We start from the raw sequence: 18,952 nt of genomic DNA on the forward strand, positions 1-18,952 counted from the left end.
ATTACCTACTTTGTACGAAGTACTCTCTCTAGTATCTCTCGCTGGATCAGTCATGTCGCATGGATTCTAGTTGCATTACTATTGATTTTGGGTTATGGGAGTAAAGCACACTAAAATGATTGACTGAATGACAGACAGCTCAACTCTCAGCTCAGCTCAGCTCAGCCCAGGAACTTTGCCTAGAGTCTTGGCAGGTACCAACCAACCGACTAGTTTTTCCGGCCTGAATGTTCAGGTTTTCACGCCACTGTCAAGGCACGTGTTCCACCTGGATGGATAGTAGCTGTAGAACTGAAGAATTGCCGCCTTGATTGAGAGCTTAGCTAACAGTAGTATGGATGATGAACAAGGGAATGATTTACTTTTCCAGCAAGGAAATACTTGTACCCATAATGGCAATTGATCATTCACTTCAGCTCTTCGGGGATTTTCTTCATTCACTCACTGTCCCATTCCACTCAGCGCACATACATATTTACTGGGTAGAGACGGGTTGTGTTGATGCAAGACTACTACTTACTATGTAAAACAAGACAATGTCTTCACTTCCACTTCTGCACAGGGTAAATCGCCAAAAGTACGTACGTACATTATTTACCTGATCAACAAGATGCAAAAAACGCTTTGGCATTAACCATAATCAATCTAGCAAATGCAGTTCCCCCTGCGTCGGTCGCATAACCCTCGCCCATTCCCCGTCCCATAGTTTTCTGCAAGGTACTATGCAATGGCGAACAGACCTCCTCTTCAGAAGCACATCATCCTCATCCTTTTTCCCTCTTGGCTATAGTTTAAGTAGTACAGTAAGGGTAAGTTAAGTGGTTTGGTTTTCGTGTTTCACGGCAGATCGGTCGATCCTCTCTCTCTGGCTACTGTATTCTTCATTCGGGATGTGCTCTGCAGTATGTATGTCTGTATGTATCTAGCCACATGCAGTACATACATCCATTTATCTCTTTCTGTGGCTGAATTAAAATGATCTGCTGCAGAATAATCCCGATACCCGGCCGTACTATACAGCGATACCATGGAAAGTAGAACAGGGTCTCGATCATTCTGGTATGTTCCCTTTCCACGGGGAATAAAATAAAATCGGACGTTGAGGTGTTGCTGTATTTGCTAGAATTAGATTGCTTTTTCCTGCATGGCTAATGCACTTTGCCGATGCGGGCTGAATCATGTCCAGTCATATTTTTGCAGGGAAAACTAAACCATGCTTAACCCTTGAACCTTGAACCTGGTTGTGGGAACGAATGAACTGACGAATGAGCCATTCGGAAGTGAAGTAAAGTAAAGTACATGCTCACTTCGTGGGTAAGGTAGTTAGTAGTAGTACTTCTGGCTCCGTGTTCGGACTACTTCGGCCCATCCATTGATCAATCAATCAATCAATCAATCTACATCCAACCACCACCGTCGGAATTTCCTAGACATGTTTCGAACGAACTCCAAGATGAACGTTCTCGCATGATAGGTCAGTTTTTCTCATCGCTGTTTCCTTGTGCGGGAATTATTAGTGGCTTGCAAGGGAAAAAAAGTTTGAAATGATGGATCATGAAACTAATCACAATCATGTGGTCTGATCCCTGTTTACCATTTACCACTTACCAAAATTGTAAACAAGCAAGCAAGTAGCAGCTCGCGACGGATTCTCAATGGATTGATTGATTGCTGGATGTATCCATTATCTATCCAATTCAATATATCCCCAACCGCCCTATTGAAGACCAGTCAGTCAGTAGTCGGACAAATAGATAGCCAGATAGCTTGAATAATCAGCCCAACTATCTATCGACAGTCAGTAAATAGTTAACCATATCGGATCGGAAGGATCCTATCCATCCATTCCATGCCATTTCTCCCAATCCTCTTCAATCCTTCCAACGATCTAGCCTTCCAAGACCGACCGACCCAATTAGGAAAAAAAGCCATAATATCCACAAGTTAAAACACACTCTAGCGTCTGCGGAACCCGGAAAGAAAAAACTCAACCTACGGAGTACTTACCTTTGGCTTTCCTTCTCCTCCATTTCCAAAAAGGCAATACCGCCCAACGGTTCCCTTTCCACCCTTCTCGCTAGACCAAAGTACTCATTAGTCCCGTTCCTCCGGTTTCTAGCGCCGTTCTAGCCTCCCCGTAAGCCAATTACGGAGGACAAATCCACTCTCTCGATGGAGTCATGGTGGTTCGCCTATCGAGTAATTTCCTCTTTTGGGGACATGTTCGGGCCGCTGAGACGGGGATCACAATAGCTATTTCTGCCTTACAGTAGCTCTTTTTGCAATTTGTGGGTTTTATTTCGTATCCCCGATGTCTATTTTTCTTTTTGGCAGCCAGCGGGTTCAGAGGCGTAAAGTCCCGGGGACCATGACGGATGGTACGATCCGCGAGCGAACCATGGTTGGATGGGGAAGGGAAGAACCATCCGGATGGGCCTTCTAGAATCGTTCTGGAAGAGGTGGTTGAGTTGACTTTGACCCATCCGGGCGCAAGTGGGTGGAACACTTGCTTGCGTTTGCTTTTTGTTGATGTTTCTGTTTTTGTAGCTATTGCTGGATACTGGGCGTGAGAGGGTGTGTCGGCTGTTGGGCCTGGATTTCTGGGGTCAATTGACGAGTGCTATAATTATTGCTGGGTGGTTATTATTGTGTGGGTGTGTATGTTCGGCTGTTTGGTCCAGGATCATGATGATAAAACAAAAAAACCAAGCTAAGGTGTCACATGTAGCCGAGGACGGCTTGTCGCAAAAAACATTGAAGGATTAAAGATACAAGTCATGCCATTCCATTGGATGGGATGGTCTCATGTCTCAGAATCTGATGCTATCAGCAACTCTACTTCTTCCTGCTGACACAGTCATAACGTCCTATTCGACCACAAAGAAAAGGCCAACTATGTCCCTTCCAATTGATTCACGTCATTGGCTAGTCAGAGAAGAGACGGGAAAAGTACGAACCAGTTGTGAGATAAGGTGTAATCAGACATCCCCAAACAAAGATAAAGCGCCTACGGTGTGACTGTGACGGCTAGTTCCAATCCATCGGTTGGATTGAAACACGCGTACGCGCCAGCCTAGCAGGGAGTCCCATGTTGCGAATCCCGGTACATGCGTCGCTTGGCACTTTGTGGCATTGTTTCTCCGCGCAGATCGACGGCGACGTCAAGACGGTCTACAACGGAGATACTATCAGAGGATCAGAAGCTACCCAAGTGAGCAAGAGGTTGGGCAAACGTGGGCGGCTTCGAGCAGCTCGAGTCAGTCCAGAATTCCACTCGTCTAGACGTTACTACTTTGCTTTGCCCCATTGTGGCGAAGGTCAGGAATAGAAGTGGTAAGAATGATGTAGTGGGATGGGCTGGTGGAGTCGAATAATTTAGCCCATACTGGGTAACGACGGTCAAGCGACAGAGGTAATTTGTAATTCCAGCCACAATTTACAGAACGACAGACAAGTGAGAGAGCTTGCTTACCTGAGTATTAACTAAACTAGCTTCCTCCATGCAGTCGGAGATGTCAACCCCCAGAAATCCGCACAGGGCTGCGAATCCCCCATTTTGTCGGGGGGGGGAAGAACATCCAGATTGTTCTTCGGGAAGTTTTAGAGGGCTCCTGGACCCAGCGTAAATTGAGCCTATCGTTTACTAGAGTCTGGTAGTCTGCGATCGTAGGACCGAAAAGCTGCAAAATTGGCGCGCTGGTTCTGGTTGCTCGCAGCTCCATCCGCGGTCGCGGGGGCGAACAAGCAGGGCGAGGGCGCTAGAAGGACTAGAAGCGCGCGAGAAGAATGCGAGTTGCACAATAATACGTAACGGAGGCGGGTAACAGTGGATTTGCCGGATCATGGATCGTTATTAGGGGGCCCCACTGCCCCTTTCAGCCAGCCGATTTCCCCGGTGACCAAAGGGAAGGAAGACGCGAGTGTGCCAAAAGATCAGAGGACGGAAAAGAAGTCCAGCGGGAAATGAAGGATAAGGAAGTAGAAAAAGTAAAGACAGACAATGTCTTGAGGTCAGCTCGGATTCGCTTAGTAGATAGTTGACCTGTGTATGTTGATTGCTCACTCAGAGACGACAAACGAGGGCCAGAGGTGACAGAAACCGGTGCTAATCTCTCTGTGGCTGACATGAATCAAACCAGGAGAAATGGTGGGCCAGGCTAGGGAGGTCCATCAATAAACAGTGATCTTGGTCGCGAAATAGTCTCCCGAAACTACTCCAAACTAAAGTGCAGCAGGTGACTAACTACCGGACGGAAAGCTTCTGGATTGGTTCTGAACCTGGTTAGGTACCCTGGTCCTCCGTATCCCCGGCGGTTACTTACTAGTTAGTAGTTAGTAGGCCAACTTCCCGTAGGGTTGAATGCCTGCTTGCTTACCCATTGCGGATGAAAGCAGAAACAGCTAGCTGGTTTGTCAAAGTACTGAGAGTACTTTTTCATACTTACCTACATACTTCTACGCCCAGGATGATTAAAGTGATAGCCCAGAGCTCTGGACCTTACCTATCAAACCATGGTTGGCGCCATCAAAGTTCGATCATCTCGATCGTACAGTAGTCGAGCTCGATAGATAAGTGCGGCTATGCAGGTACTCCGGCCCTTTCCAGGATGTCTAGCCGTGTTAGGGGGGAGCTACCGACAAGGGTGCGCCGCTCTAAATCTTAGCAGCCACCACTGGTAAATAATAGATCCAGCCCGAAAATTCAGAGACCCCGTTTCATAGGATAAGAGGCAAATATCAATGAGCAAAAAGGGAAGGGAAAAAAAAAAAAGAAAAGAAGAAAAGTCAAAACATCTGCATGGGGTCATGCTGTGCAAAAGCACCCAGACAGACCTAGTTAGCTAGCTATGGGCATCCCATGGAATTTTGAATACGTAGGGTTTCCGGGAAACAGGCTCCTCCCCCCATCCAGGGGCCCCTGACTTTGGTTCTTCCCTTCCACCCCCCCCCAAAAACCACGCGAGAAAGCATCAGGTCAAGCCCCAGCGGACCCATTGGTGCTGGATTCGGATCCATCCGCGGGATCCTGTGAGCGGCTGCCTTCCCCACTCACCTGCACTCAAACCTGCCCGTCGCGTCCGAGGAATCGGTTCCTAGCTTCTGACTGATGTTCTCCGTACAGTCAGTGGAGACCTCAAAATTTCTTCTGTAGTGGTATTTTCCTTTTTCCGTTACTGGTGTGGTGGTCGTCAGAATGATGATGATGACTGCTGAACAGTGGCTAAATTCTCAATGCCATTACAAATTTACAGTACCTTTACTTACTACTATAGTCGGAGAGGTCGGTCCCTTGACTGGTTGGGCAAAGTCTTCTCCGAACTAGGCCATGATCGATGGAATGGATTTCTCTATTCAGAAACAATCTAGGTAAGGTCACTTCCGTTACGGATTAGACGGACTCTTCCTGTGTTTTCCCTACAATTTCCGAGATGAACCCGTGTCTAGGTATCAGCCATCATCGGGAAGGTCTAGTAGTAGTAGCAACTGACGGGGGGAAGGGGGATGGGATGCGGATGGAGAGCCACTTGAGTGACCGGGAATAACATGAGGCGACTCAGACAAAGAAGCAAAGGGATAGGATAAAAAAGCAACGAAAAGGTAAAAAAGATACCAACCTTCACCTGAGCTACCTATTACTTAGTAGGTGGCTACAAAGTTTCCCGTCCGAGAGAGGCGTCACGACGTTGGTGATGGGGGCCAGAAACCCCTAAGAAAAGAAAAAGAAAGGGGGAAATGGATCGCACCCACTCCTTTCACGTACTACGGTACCTTACCTTCGGGACGGGAGAGCCGCCTAGCTATGCTAAAGAGAGCTGTTGCTCGACTACTATTATTGTTGTTATTATTACTATTACTCCTACTGAATGCGTATTTTGCTTTTATTAATTTCTGTGTCTCTCTCAAATTTCTAGTCTTCGCCGTATTACTACGACTCTGTCATTGCTCCGTTTACACACTCTTCTGGCCAGGTTTAGCCTCTTACTCTCTCCGTAGTTTTTCCATTTTCCCAATTGGATTTTCCACCTTTTATTTTTCCCTTTTTCCTTTCTTGAATTTTCTTTTTCTGTTTACTTTTCCTGTCTTTCCGTATCTAGATTAGGTATCTTTCACCTTTATTTTGATTTTCTATTTTTTTTGACTTCCTACTTTCAGAAGTTTAGGTTCTTTCTGTCTAAGTTGGAAATCACCCCAATCTGAGCATTTAAAATTTTAGAATAAAAAAAAATAAATCAACCATAAAGTAAGAAGGTCTAGTCACTATATATCTATGGGATGGACCCCCTTCAACCATCTGGCTACTAAATTCTTCATCCATCCATTCCTAAAATCAATTAAACTCACCCTTCCTCCTCGTCCAGCTCCTCTCCTCTTCCTCCCTACGTACTTTCGCCCATTCCCTTCGCCCTCGGCTCTATTCCCGATCCTCCTCGCCGTGACGTTACCAGGCCGCGTTCCATCCTCCCTTGCGATACGTCCAGTCTAGCTTGGTTTCTTTTTTTTACCGGATTAGACGGAGCTCACTTCCGTGCTCCTTTCCAGGATCACCTCCTTGCCGGCTGCATTAGTCGTCCTCCGTGTCCTTGGTCGCTGGTTCTTGATCAGATCGCGCTTGTTTCCAATTACCATCATCTGCACGTCTCGCGTACTTTTTATCTCTCGTCGCTCTGCCACCTGGAAAAAAGTTCCCAAGGGGAAAGAAGGAAAAAGAAAATAGACGTCTTCGAACCGCATGAGTGTCTAAAGAGGATCAAAAGAGGGTAAAAACAAAAGAAAAAAGCGACCTGTCGACTGGGTTTAAGGACTCCACCCTTCCTCATTCTTACACGCCCATTTCTTGGTACTTCGACAGTCGCATTCCTGCCCTACTCAGATCTGCCTACACTACACCACCCTGTCTCGTCTCCAACCCAGTGTCAGACTTGTGCGCCTTAATAAGGATCCCACTTCCGATCTCACCTGCAGCCTGCATCATCTGTCTGCGTCGTTACCGCCTGTTCGCTGCCGGGAATCGCTTGGGTACCTCGCTAGTCCTACACACGATCTATCAACACGACGCACAGTCAGAATAATAATCGAGCTCTTTTTATTTATTGGTATTTTCTTTTTTGGGGAGGCCCGTCGTGTGTTTATTTAATCTTCCTGTGAGTACACTTCTCCCAGGCTTGAAACACACTTCCCTTCAAAACATCCGCCTTCGCTTTTCTATATCTTTCCCACCGTCTTCCACTCCTTTCCGAAAGAGAAAACCTTCAGCATCTGACCATGGCCATTCGCTCAGAATCTGAAATGATATTGCGAGATCTGTCAGCCTTCAACATGGGACGAGGAGCTTACGACACTACCGGAGTCAAGAAGCCGGGTGCACCACCGCCGCCGCCTTCGACCCGATGAAACCCTTGGAGACATCTGCCAACCACATGCTGCTGTTCTGCTGTTCTCTCGAGCGAAAAGTTATTTGTGACTTGCAACTGGCGCATGGCTCCTGGAGTTTGACGTGACTACTATGAAGTCGAGCTTGTAAGTTGCCTAGACACAAGCATCTCCCCGGGTGGTCTGGTTCCCGACTAACAACGAATCATAGTTCCCTGTACCACTACTATTTCCTGCTCTTACTGCGTTGTCCTTTTGCCGCCACTGGTTTCGGTTTCTACATACTTTCTAATCACGCCCTTTCCGCCGTGGACATTTTTCTTCTCACCATGGAACGACACGGCCACCACCTATTTCTTTTCAATTCTTCGATCGACCATTATTTTTGCCTCCATACACCTTTAATCCGCCGACACGAACCAGCTCAGGTCTATGATCTGTTCCACCAAAAGTGATTTGTCGAGATTTGTTGTTTTTCTACTTGGTCTGCTTTACTACCGGCGTTGGGAATAGACGGAATGGGGTTATTTTCTTTTTGATTTGGGATACATGGATTGATACCAAGACAGACTAGAACGTTGGACCTCGCGGTCAAATACCTGGATTTTATTTTTCTTACAATTTCATCATCATTTGCTCCTTAATACAGTCTGCTGCTAAAAATTGATTCTGAATATTTTCAATGCTTTATTATATTCTAAACCGAGCGAACTTCATCGTGGTTGCGTCAATGTGGATAATTGTGTATGAGTTTGCGCGTATGTGTACACTGCTACTGGCACTGGCACAGATAATCAAAGTTCATGGTTTGGGGGATTATGACTACTGCTACTGCTACTACTACTACTACTACTACTACAATGGCGTGTCACTCCATAATGTGAAAATCGCAGCCCACTGCACCAGTACCGGGGAAACCTGCAAGTCAGCTGGATAAGTGAGGACTTGGGGAAAAGAAATTCGGCACTCGGACGAGACCCCGACGATGACATCTAACCGTGATTGTCTTCAGGGTTGTTTGACGGGAGCCCACAGAGCGACTTCAATCTGATTTGCCGGGGAGAAGGCAGTGGCATTATCTGGGTGGATCCCTGGTCGAGAATCAACAAGTTCTGAACGGCGTGCATGTGCTTCTTTTTTTGGGCAGCCACCGGCTCTGCACAAATCATGTCGTGCAACGTTGGCTCCGTGACACGACTGGATGCCATTGGGGAGGCGTTTCCAACTGTCTGGCTGGCGATCATGGGCCGTTGAGGGACCTATTGGCACGTCATGCTCGGACGCCATGGCATGCTGTTGTTCTGCCGGTCTTTGTTGTTGTTGTTTACCCCGTGCCTACTTTGCGACCTATAGATCTGCACCTTATGGATAATCCTGGCGTTGAGTTGGGCCAGATCGCTTGCCTACCAATCATGGAAGCCCTGATGGTTGTGGTCGGGGTTTGGAGGGTTTCTCTAGAAAGATGATCTGTCGCATTTCCCGCGATAGTCAGGCCCCAATGATGGAATGACAGTGTATGAGGAGATACTATCTATCGTCTGCGTTGGAGCCGGTTGATGTCTCGATGGGTATCGACAGCAGGTGTCACGGGTAAGCTGCTTTGTTTCAGGAAATAGTTTAGGGAAGCAGCAGCTTGCTTTCCCCATGTACGTCGGATGTATCTACAGGTCGACTGTGGGAAATCAACTGGACAGATGGAGATACCAAACAGCCCTAAACCCTTCCAACCTGTGCCTCTCCGCTGTTGTCACCTGGTTTACCCGCAGAGCCACAATTGTCTCATCCTGTGTCTTGTCTGCCTTAATTTTCTCCCCATGGGACCAGTACCCGCGAGGTTCTGACTGGTACCTGAAGCGCACCAAAAATTAACTAATAAAGATAGTAATTTTTCTGTTTGGAGAATTGCGGGAACATCCCGTGACTGCCCGCCCGCCTTGAGCGCGCTAACCGAGTCGGGCATCGCGCCGCCATCTACTTCACCCTCCGCCTCACTGCGTATCTACCTAGGCCGTAGCATCTCTCTCTCTCCCTCTCTCTCGCCGTCATTGCGCTCTCTCTCCATCACCTTTCCCCGTCCACCGCCATTTCACTCTGGTACCGGTGCGTAATATACCTTCTTCTTATTTGTCCATTTTTCTCCTCCAATGTTCCCTCCGTCACATTAATCCCTGCTCGATTCTGGCCCTTTCCACCACACCCCCTCCTCCGGAGTTCCCTCGTGTGTCTTGCTTACGTCTTCCTCCAGGCTTCTACTCCCGAGCAGTGCTCTCTGTATCGCCCGGCCTGAGCCGCCCTTTGCGAGCTGAAATCATCCTTCAGATTGATAATCATTCCTAGTGTGGGCTTGTCCTGCAAGACGACCTGATCGCATACCTTCATCGCCTTCGTTGGGCTCTCGAGCCATGTCTGAATCAACTAGCACAAATACTCCCAAGCCGAGTAGCAGCGTCAAGCTGGTACTTTTGGGTGAAGCCGCTGTGGGAAAGGTACGAGCAACCTCGGCACTTTCCTTGCTCTGACCTCCGCGTGGTACCTGAGTAACCAGAGAGAAAAAAAGACTGACAATGAACGCAATGGATGATTACCCATTATAGTCCTCACTGGTGCTGAGATTTGTCAACAACGATTTCCAAGAGAACAAAGAACCGACTATCGGAGGTAAGCTTCTCCCGGCTGTGGCAGTTACAGATCACTTTTCCGGTTGGGAAGAGACGGAGGGAAAGGAAGAAGGGAATTGTTCCCGGTTTTCCTAGTAGCCGAAAGTGGCCGTAGCTCCGATGCTGATGTCATTGTCTATCTATCACAGCTGCATTCCTCACCCAAAAATGCTCTCTGCCTACGCGAACGATCAAGTTCGAAATTTGGGATACCGCCGGTCAGGAGCGTTTCGCCTCGCTCGCTCCCATGTACTACCGTAACGCCCAGGCGGCTCTCGTGGTCTATGATGTTACCAAACCGTCCTCTCTCACAAAGGCTAAGCACTGGGTTGCGGAACTCCAGCGACAAGCTAGTCCCGGCATTGTGATCGCTCTCGTTGGCAACAAGCTGGATTTGACAAACGACGGGAACGAGGCGGCCGGGGAGTCGCCCGCTGATGCTGAGGGCGAATCGTCTACGGCCGATGCAGATGAAACCGCCGAAGAACCTCAGGAAGCACAGGATGTCACTTCCGGTGATGCTCGGAAGGTGCCTACACGGGAAGCTAGCGCCTACGCAGAGGAAGAGGGTCTCTTGTTCTTCGAGACCAGTGCCAAGACGGGCACGAATGTCGTGGATGTCTTTACTGCGATTGCCAACGCGATCCCGGAGAGCAGCCTGAAGAGCGGGCGAGCAGGTGGCGCTGGCACGGGCCAGACTAGCTTGAACAGCGGTCGTCCGGCCGAAGACTCGCGGGTCAACCTGGGGGAGCGTGGTCCGGCAACTGCAAAGGAAGGGTGTGCCTGCTAATCTCGGATTGTTTTTGCAGCGTGTCATGAGATTTTGGTCGTGCTTCTTTCGTTTTTGCAATCGTCCTTTTACTGTTCGATACAATGTCAGGTTGATTACATGGTAATATCCTGCGGCAGTGATTCCCCGACCGTCAGGACCAGACTGACATGCGGCTTGATCCATTCTCATTTCCCGGCGTCCCGAGTTTTCTGTTCTGTTTTGCTCTGCTATGGTACTGCACTACTTCTTTATCTTTTTTTCTGTTTGTTTCCAATGACTATGCAGAGTGTTAGTATGGCGATTAAGGGAATGGCAAAGATTTGTACAGAGAACCGGTCAGGTTCATTGCCAATCAGCCATAGTCATAGAATGCGATGCGATCCAAATGCAATGTATAATATGAGGATTAACATGATAGACAAGCAAGCATTTCTCGCAATGCTGCATGGTAGTAGTTGGTTAATGGTTGATGATCCGAAAAGGGCAGAAGGGTCACGGGACCAGACATCCCCTAACTAGGCCCAAACGGGACTACGGCCACCCGCTAAGCGAGAGGCCGAGCCTCCGATCCCACAGCCGACCCAAGCGCAAATTGGAGGACGTTCGAGAGATCTCCGTTCAACCACCAACCTCGACAACCAACCTCACGACAGAAGGCAGCATCCGCAGCACAGCCAGCTACCCGTCGCTCGTCTGCAATCATGGCTGCTATCAACAAGATCGCCATCAACTCGCCGTCGAGGCAGAACCCCTCCGAGCTGGAGACCGCGATCGCCGGTGCTCTCTTCGACCTCGAGAGCAACACACAGGACCTGAAGGCCACCCTCAGGCCCCTGCAGTTCGTCTCTGCCCGTGAGGTAAGGATGATTTGGTTTTTTCATTCATAGCCTCCGTCCGTGTACAGATCAGAGAGGGTCGAGAGTTTTATGAATTCGCGGAAATTGCCAACATACGAGAGACGTTCTGGGAAATATCAAATATCAATGTGGATATTGTGTGTTTGTGCGGTCTGCACCTTGATGGTGTATACGTGTCTGCTTGGGGATTATATACCACCAGCATCGAGGCAAAGACGAGAAAAAGAAGAAGGCGAATTGAAACGTCCCAACAACCAATCGACACTCAACTCTGATCTGCTGCGCGAACTGGGAATTTGAAAAATTCATTTGTTTTTCTCTCGGATTGTGCGCAATTTGATATTGACTCTACTATCACCATAGGTCGAGGTCGGCCACGGCAAGAAGGCAGTCATCATCTTCGTCCCTGTCCCTCTCCTCCAGGGCTTCCACAAGATCCAGCAGCGGTACGATTTTCCACTCCACACCTCCACATGAAACAAAAAAAATACACACCAACCCCGGAATGTGCCAGCCACATGCCCACAACTACCAGAAGCGTAGCAGCAAAAAGAAAACGACACCAGAAACCATATGACTGACTCCCCTTTCTCTAGTCTGACCCGTGAGCTCGAGAAGAAGTTCTCCGACCGCCACGTCCTCTTCGTTGCTCAGCGCCGCATCCTGCCCCGCCCCAAGCGCTCCGCCAGCTCTCGTTCCAACCAGAAGCAGAAGCGTCCCCGTTCCCGCACTCTGACTGCTGTCCACGACGCCATCCTCACCGACCTCGTCTACCCCGTCGAGATCGTCGGCAAGCGTACCCGCACCAAGGAGGACGGCTCCAAGACCCTCAAGGTCATCCTGGACGAGAAGGAGCGTGGTGGTGTTGACCACCGCCTTGATGCCTACGGCGAGGTCTACCGTCGGTTGACTGGCCGTGCTGTTGTCTTTGAATTCCCCCAGGGTGGTGCCGACTACTAGAGAGAGTGAAAAAAAAGGAATCAAATTTTTTTTTCCTCTTTTTTTTCCTTTTTAATTTGACAAGTGACAAATGTGACAAGACAAGAGACTAAAATTTGATTTGACCTTCTTACCTCAATTCTTCTTCTTACTCCGTCCTATTCTCTCCCATTTTTTCTTGCCGTTTCTTCCATATTTTTTTTACTCGTCGATTTCCCTCAGAAAAATCCACGTACCATGATATTGCACGTGGGCTCGGGGGACATGCAGAAACATTAAACTACGATCTCCCCGTCCCCCATCACCACCCCCTGTTTTGTTTACTGCATGTTCCCCACCCCAGCCGTCAGTCAGTCAGACAGACAGACAGTTAGACACCTTCTTGCTTGCGGCTCTTTGTGGGGTTGAGGATTGAGACAGTGAGGTTCTGGTCAGGTATCTATCTTTCTTTCTTTCTTTTCTTTCGGTCGGTCGGTCGGTTCCGGTACATGGTATATGTGTTTGTTTTTGGTGGGATTCGGGGCAAAAAACAACCGGGTATTAAGGGATTGAGGAAAGTCAAAGTTCAAAGATTCATGTCGGTCTTGAGTTCATTTGTTCATTTTGTCATGTTATTTTCAAAATAAAAAAGGGGGAGGAGAAGGAAATTGGTTGCTAGGGTAGCTAGCTAGCTATAGGGCTAAGGGGAATTGCCTGGAAAAGAAAATGCATTGTGTTGTCGAGTGTATGATCTTTGACTTGTAATTTTTTGAGTGTGTAGGTGGTGGGTTGGGTAGCTGAGTACTATACTGTAGATGAGCCGGTAGTAGCATGTGACTGTCATAGTATTATTTTGTATTAGACAAGTAACTGGACTCTTTTGAGTCTTGTTGGTAAGGAGTCGCTAGTGCTATTGCTGCCAGGAAGGGGCTAAGCCTTATAGTTATTCTATTGTGGGTTCGTTGTATGTCAATTAGTAGTAGTCATCATGCTATAGGGCGTGAAATACTAACTACTATACCCACCAGCATTCGATACTATAACCTGCCTTGGAATCAAGAATGAGAAAGATGCGATATATGTATATCTAGTAGAGAAGAAAACAAGGTATCACCAACATCCATCAATCATGACATCTATACACAACCAACAACGATCTGTCTACACAATCTCCCTCACTATCCTCCCCACCCCCAACACCATCCAATACGCCAACTCCCTCTTCACCGTATCACTCCCACCCGCTCCAGCCCTCCCCACCCCCTGCTCACTATCAATCTGATTATCCGAATCCCATTCCATATGCACAAACACCGGAATCTCCAGCACATCTTCATCCGGCTGTAACTGCTCATTCGGGTCAGATGCCTGTCCGCTCCAGTCAAATCCCGGGTCGGATTCGGAGTCATCATCGTCAGAGTTGTCATCCTGGTCATCTAGATCATCATCGGCGGGTGTCTTCTTCTTCTTCATCTTCTTGTCTTTCTTGGTATGGTTGGCGGAGGAGGGTTGTTTCGCACCACCAGGTAATGTCCCCGGTACGACTTCCAACACCACGGTGGTCCAGTTCCGTCCCTTGTCCCAGACTTTGCCGGCCTCTGCGACTTTCTCGTACACGCCGAGCCCTCCGGATCGGGATCCGCGGGGGTCAGTTCCCGTGGATGTAGCCGTGGTAGTGGTAGCCGAAGTACCCTGGAGGGCTTCGTCCCACACGTCGCTGTTGGCGCCAATGTCGAATTGCGGACAGAGGATAGTTACTTTGGAGGCCACGCGGCCAGGGGTGACGGATGGCGTGGCGAGTGTGACGCGGACGGGATCGAACATGTGATTCTTCAGCGTGAGGAGGAGTTGGATGGGTCGGAGTGGGGAGAGAGCGTCCAGGTTCGGGTTCGTCGTGGAACTTGAAGGTGCCGGGAGAACGGTGGTGGTCGTGGTGGTGGCTGGGGAGGGACTGGGGTTCAGTGGCCGTAACGTCGGCAAGGGAATGTAGCTGAGGGCAATCAGGCGGATGCGGAACCGCGTGGACTGTGGTTTCAGTTCGGGTTTGACGAGGATGTGCTTGCACGACTTGCATCGTTTGGACCGTTTCGTGCGAAGTAGCACGGGCAGCGGGAGGAGGTCCTCTACGAACCGGGCGTCTGGGGATTGGAACGCGCGTTGTTCGATGGAGGCGAGACCGTCCCATCCGCAGTCCGGGGAGGACATGCGTTCGATGAGTGTGTCTTCTGCGTCGGGGGAGGGGATCTTGAGACCCTCGCCGGCTGTGAGGGCTTCTCGCATGACGGGCGGTTTGGTTTTGGGCTTCTTGTTGGCTCCGCCGTAGAGGCTGCTGAGGCGGGATGACGAGGTGTAAAGAGACATGATGCGGTTTAGGGCACCAGGGGAGGAGAACCCAGAGCCGAAGTCCATGCCTAGGGGGTCGGTTGGGGAGGAGGATGTCGCGGAGATCTGGTTTTTATAAAAGTTCTTGAGGGCGTGGAATCGAGCATCTGGAGTGAGAGGAGCACTGGGTTGGTCCAGAGGGGAGTCTTCGGGCTTGGCCTCGCCTGGTGGTAGGAATTGCTCATCGATGGAGGAGTAAGTGGAGAGGGGAGACTTGAGGTCCCCGAATGTCCGGGACATTTGTCTCGAGCGAGCAGGAGTGACTTCGGTCATCTTGGACAGTTGAGTCCGAATGTTGGTCGGTTTATCAAACTTGATGCCAATATCCAGAGTCGACCACATGCAGTATCCGCAGGACAACACCCAGGGGCCTTGTTGGCTGGTGCCGCCTGTCACGACGTTCTCAAGGGTGTTTACACCCAAGGGGGCGGTGCATATCGGGCAGTTGAAGCAATTGCGAGCGCATCTAGCATTCACCACATTAGCATACACCTATAAAAGCTTGAGGCTTGTTCATCCTGCTCAACGTACCGATTCCCCTCACTCCGGACCATGCTGCTGGGCGTCTCGAACAGACAGTTCGGACAGTACCAGCACACAATCTCCTCCGTTATGCATCGCGGGCACTTGATCTGATGGCAATCCTCGCAGTACAGCAGCTGCTCCGGGGGATACAGAGAGAAATTGGCGCGCGGAGACCGAGGATCAAAAGCCTGTTCATCTTCGTCGTCATCCGGGCGCAGGAGAGATTTGGGTTGATCGGGATTGGATTTCTGCGGCGACTCCCTCGATCTCCGTTTCTTCGCCGGATCAGGTACAGGGATGTTGGCGCAAGGACAAGATATGAAAGTGTAAGGGAAGGGACGTGACATGTTGAAGAGTTCAATCAAGATATTGCTTATTGCATTCTAGGCGCATCATCAATAATCAGTATGGAAGCCCGAAAACAACATCAGGGGGAAGCAGGAAGCACCATACCTAAAGCACCAGCAGATCGAATCACACAGAACGGTTCAAATTGCTACCTCAATGTAATCTGCTTCCAACATACCCATAAGAACCCATCACACATTTAGAAAATTGTAGAGCGAACAACCCCGCGACAAGAGGACGCGACGTGGCGGGAGAAAATGCGGAGATGGAATGGATTTCTCGCCGACGTCACGTTCCACTGCTGCTGAGCTGCCTCCAACTTTTTTTCCCTTCCCTCTAAACCTCTTCTCCCTCCTCTCAATTCCAGCAAACCCAACTCCAATTCATAACCCAGAGACCTCAAAATGTCTCTATCTCACATATTTCGGCCAGCGCTGCGCTCCCCGCGCATCTACACCAAAAGCACACCCACCTACACATTATCATCATCAGTAGCATCATCATGTCCATCACGCCGCACCTACGCCAGCCAAACACCCGGAAACCCAGTCATGGAAATCTTCAATCGCAAAATCAAGCACTTGCAGAAGGACCGCGCAGCCCGCAATGTCGAGGAGAGTCGCAAGACCGACTACATCAAGGACGAAGTAGCCATGCGGCTATGTGAACGGTTGCTGGTATGCCTTCACCCCCCATCATCCTCCAGCACCCTACAGATATAGGATAGCAAGCTGAATGGTATGGAATGGAATAGGACATCAAACGCACCTTCCCCCAAGTCCTCGACCTCGGCGCCAACAGCTGCAACATTGCCCGCGCTCTCACAATGCCCGATCCAGACCCCGACGCTCCCAACGGCAGCTCCCCACCCCTCAGCACTCGCATCGGGCAATTAACCTGCATCGACACCTCCGAGGCCCTTCTTTACCGCGACGCAGACGAGCCCTTTAATGACCAGATCTCTCTCAAGCGGCAAATCGTGCCTGATCTCGAATCCCTCCCCTTCCCGGAGAATTCCTTTGACGCGGTGCTCTCCTCGCTCTCGATTCACTGGATCAATGATCTGCCTTCGCTGCTGGCGCAGGTCAACTCTATCCTCAAGCCGGACTGTCCGTTCATTGCGGCGATGTTCGGTGGGGATACGTTGTTCGAGCTGCGGACGTCGTTGCAGTTGGCGGATTTGGAGCGGCGCGGAGGTGTCAGTCCGCATGTGTCGCCGTTGGCGGATGTGAGGGATGTTGGGGGATTGTTGAATAAGGCGGGTTTCAAGATGTTGACGGTGGATGTGGAGGATATTGTGGTGGAGTATCCGGATACGTTTGCGTTGATGGGCGATTTGCAGGCCATGGGGGAGAATAATGCCATCTTGCATCGGGAGTTGGGGCCCATGTCGAGGGATGTGCTGTTGGCGAATGAGGCGATTTATCGTGAGTTGCATAAGGAGGAGGGGTCTAGGGGAGTGCCGGCGACGTTTCGGTTGATTTATATGATCGGGTGGAAGGAGGGTGAGGGTCAGGCGAAGCCGTTGGAGAGAGGGAGTGGACAGTTGAATCTGAAGGATTTGTTGGGTGGTGGTTCCATTGGTAATTGATCATGATTTCAGTGGAGTGGGTTCATGTATAGTATAGAATATTGTGCTTGTATAATATTGACGAGGAAAGGGAAAAATAAAAGAGGCACATCTAGGATATCATCCTGACGAAGAACATGAGTACAACAGAACACACATACACACACCTCCATCTTCAACATACAACAACCCAAATCAAAACACAACAAGAATCATGCAATTTAAACAGTCCTCCGATCCGTCATGACCCTAACAATCGACCCCGTCCCCGCAACCTCCACCAACTTCTCATGCCAGTTCAACAACACACTCATCTGCTGTCCACCACCTCCTTCACCCAAATTGCGGGCCTGGATCTGCGAGAATCCCGTGCTCTGCGGCGACATGCGAGGCGACTGTGCCGCGCTACTGGGAGCTGGCGCCGCCATGCCCTTGTACCTATACACAACAAGGATTCATTAGTATGCACATCCACAACCACCAAAACCACCACTTGGTATAACACAGAGAAGCGAAGGGGGAACCATACAAATACTTCATCAAACAATCCGCTCTTTCCGACCCACCCTCACCGGTACACACAGACTCCAGCACGCGACTCATCTCTCCCTGACGAATACCCTGCAAGACCTCCACGACAGCGGCCAAATGCACCTCCTTTGCGCGGTCATCGCCGCCCAGCGGCGCCGTCTCGAGCACGTACCGCAGAGCTCCCTCGTTGTCGCCGCTGCGGAGGAGCTGGCGCACCTGGTTCACGACGGAGGCGGCGGCGCTGGAGGTCGTCGGGGCGGGGAGAGTGGGTGGGAGGAGAGTGTCCATGGGGAAGTTGATCGAGGACTCGGGGTCCAGGACGTCGATGTTGATTGTGCGGTAGTTGAGTTGGGCCATTGTTGCGGTTGCTGTGCTGGAGGTTTAGGGTGTATACTGATTTGGGTTATAAAGGGGTTTTTCGAGTTGTCAATTGGAAACGTATATAGCTAGTAGTAGATTCTCTGGTTAGCGATTGTGGTGGCTTGAAGCTGGAGCTGGCCTGGTAGGTAGGCAGCGTCATTACCAGGTGTCCGCGGGGAAAGGAGATGACGGAGGTGGTCAGGTAGAGAGATGCGGTAGGTGGCTAGGAGGGGATGGGTGTGGTGTTCCTAGCGAGGTAGGTGGGTACAGTCTTACTGTGTTTGACCGAAATGAATTGACAGCGTGGATTGGAACAGACAGAAGGAATCAAGAGCTCCTGGAGAAGATGGTGGTGATGAATGAGGGTGAAGTGGCGGCGGAGAGCGAGAGTCGCTGCGGAGTGCGGGCCGGCAGGCCTGAGGCAACCCCTGTCAGGGTCAGAACTACATTATTCGGTTACAACCATTTCAACAACTATACGTTTTGAGATGAAGGAATTGATATTATCACAATCAGGTATAATTGGTTTTGAAATATATAGACACTTTGCTGGTGATTATATTCATCTAATGTACATATACTGCTTGTTTCGAATCTAACAAAAAGCCACCAACTCCATGCACTATCTGCATATCCACGCATGCTTAATCGCTGTATACCC

The 18,952-nt window shown here is 49.8% G+C and overlaps 6 protein-coding genes across 6 annotated transcripts; 4 read left to right on the top strand and 2 right to left on the bottom strand.

The window, feature by feature from the left end:
- Nucleotides 1-7,504: 7,504 nt before the first annotated feature.
- Nucleotides 7,505-7,826, top strand: AtWU_05836 (uncharacterized protein; the record flags this gene model as incomplete). Its single annotated transcript, XM_035500946.1, has 2 exons — nucleotides 7,505-7,518; nucleotides 7,583-7,826. 2 exons carry the CDS (start codon nucleotides 7,505-7,507, stop codon nucleotides 7,824-7,826), a joined length of 258 nt encoding a protein of 85 aa, XP_035356839.1.
- Nucleotides 7,827-9,773: 1,947 nt separating this feature from the next.
- AtWU_05837 (Rab family GTPase) lies at nucleotides 9,774-10,818 on the top strand (the record flags this gene model as incomplete). The annotated part of the gene is made up of 3 exons (XM_035500947.1): nucleotides 9,774-9,857; nucleotides 9,966-10,029; nucleotides 10,178-10,818. 3 exons carry the CDS (start codon nucleotides 9,774-9,776, stop codon nucleotides 10,816-10,818), a joined length of 789 nt encoding a protein of 262 aa, XP_035356840.1.
- Nucleotides 10,819-11,501: 683 nt separating this feature from the next.
- Nucleotides 11,502-12,617, top strand: AtWU_05838 (40S ribosomal protein eS7; the record flags this gene model as incomplete). The annotated part of the gene is made up of 3 exons (XM_035500948.1): nucleotides 11,502-11,657; nucleotides 12,021-12,103; nucleotides 12,254-12,617. 3 exons carry the CDS (start codon nucleotides 11,502-11,504, stop codon nucleotides 12,615-12,617), a joined length of 603 nt encoding a protein of 200 aa, XP_035356841.1.
- Nucleotides 12,618-13,736: 1,119 nt separating this feature from the next.
- On the bottom strand, nucleotides 13,737-15,829 carry AtWU_05839 (putative dynactin Arp1 p62 subunit RO2; the record flags this gene model as incomplete). The annotated part of the gene is made up of 2 exons (XM_035500949.1): nucleotides 13,737-15,423; nucleotides 15,489-15,829. The coding sequence occupies 2 exons, from the start codon at nucleotides 15,827-15,829 to the stop codon at nucleotides 13,737-13,739; spliced, it is 2,028 nt and encodes a 675-aa protein (XP_035356842.1).
- A 405-nt stretch (nucleotides 15,830-16,234) lies between these two features.
- AtWU_05840 (uncharacterized protein) lies at nucleotides 16,235-17,421 on the top strand (the record flags this gene model as incomplete). Its single annotated transcript, XM_035500950.1, has 2 exons — nucleotides 16,235-16,507; nucleotides 16,585-17,421. 2 exons carry the CDS (start codon nucleotides 16,235-16,237, stop codon nucleotides 17,419-17,421), a joined length of 1,110 nt encoding a protein of 369 aa, XP_035356843.1.
- Nucleotides 17,422-17,621: 200 nt separating this feature from the next.
- Nucleotides 17,622-18,288, bottom strand: AtWU_05841 (actin-related protein 2/3 complex subunit 5 family protein; the record flags this gene model as incomplete). The annotated part of the gene is made up of 2 exons (XM_035500951.1): nucleotides 17,622-17,838; nucleotides 17,930-18,288. The coding sequence occupies 2 exons, from the start codon at nucleotides 18,286-18,288 to the stop codon at nucleotides 17,622-17,624; spliced, it is 576 nt and encodes a 191-aa protein (XP_035356844.1).
- Between the last annotated feature and the right edge of the window lie 664 nt (nucleotides 18,289-18,952).

The sequence above is a fragment of the Aspergillus tubingensis genome (genome assembly GCF_013340325.1).
Source record: "Aspergillus tubingensis WU-2223L DNA, scaffold_7, whole genome shotgun sequence".
Classification (NCBI taxonomy): Eukaryota; Fungi; Ascomycota; class Eurotiomycetes; order Eurotiales; family Aspergillaceae; genus Aspergillus; species Aspergillus tubingensis.